Source organism: Eimeria mitis, genomic scaffold (assembly GCF_000499745.2).
Source record: "Eimeria mitis Houghton genomic scaffold, Emh_scaff3427, whole genome shotgun sequence".
In the NCBI taxonomy this organism is placed as follows: Eukaryota; Apicomplexa; class Conoidasida; order Eucoccidiorida; family Eimeriidae; genus Eimeria; species Eimeria mitis.
The window spans coordinates 1,304-2,011 of record NW_013571770.1 but is presented as its reverse complement, the minus strand read 5'-3'; the positions used below and the strand labels follow the sequence as shown (position 1 = coordinate 2,011).

General features: G+C 50.6%; 1 protein-coding gene across 1 annotated transcript in view; it reads left to right on the top strand.

Moving 5' to 3' along the window:
* Positions 1-395, top strand: part of EMH_0065930 (uncharacterized protein) — a gene marked incomplete at both ends in the record, with an annotated part of 2,871 nt that extends 2,476 nt beyond the window's left edge. The window contains one exon of the mRNA XM_013498451.1: positions 167-395. Within this exon, the coding sequence (XP_013353905.1) occupies positions 167-395 (229 nt within the window). The remainder of the gene's footprint in view (positions 1-166) is intronic.
* Between the last annotated feature and the right edge of the window lie 313 nt (positions 396-708).

The following is a 708-nucleotide window of genomic DNA, read 5'->3' as shown; positions in this document are numbered from 1 at the left end:
CGTCCCTGCTAGCACGCAGCAGACGCCCCCAGATAGCAGTTCACGAAGAGAAAAATTCTCTCAACATCTTTTTCCGAAGCATAATGCTGGAGCGTCTAACAAGCCGCAACGGCAGCAGCCCCAATCTGCGCCAAAAGTCGAGGTTCAAAACACGCCTACATCGCAGGCTTGTACAGGCTCGTCGAATGGTGGGACGCAAACTGCTGGCTGCGCTGCTCCGCATTCTCTACTGCTGGGGCGTAAGCGGCAATCGAACGCATCGGACACTCCGCGTGTCGCAAGTTGTAGGGGTATCTCATCCACTGCAGAACCCGCTGGAGGCCAAGTCTCTACAGAGCAGTTTCAGACGGACGGTGCCGACTTATTCGAGGAGCTCGGCAGCCCACCGACACTGAAGGCAAAGCTGAAGAAGCCAAAACGTCCGAAATATACTACAGCAGGATGCATGCAAGGTGGGTTAAGAAAGTTTCAAAGAAAAGCTCATCTCTGGGCTATTAAGCATGAAAGCGATGTATTCAAAGTGTTCATCTCCACTATGGTCTTACCGTTTTCCGCTATGACAGGTCAGCTACTTCGGGGGAAATTAACCAATTACGAAATTATTATCTTACAGTAGCGGTGTGAGTAGCGTTTCACCGCTGTTGCTAAACCATTTCGTGAGCTAAGAAGTAGCTCGTCCGTAAAGAAGAAGGTAGTGATCCCCTTATC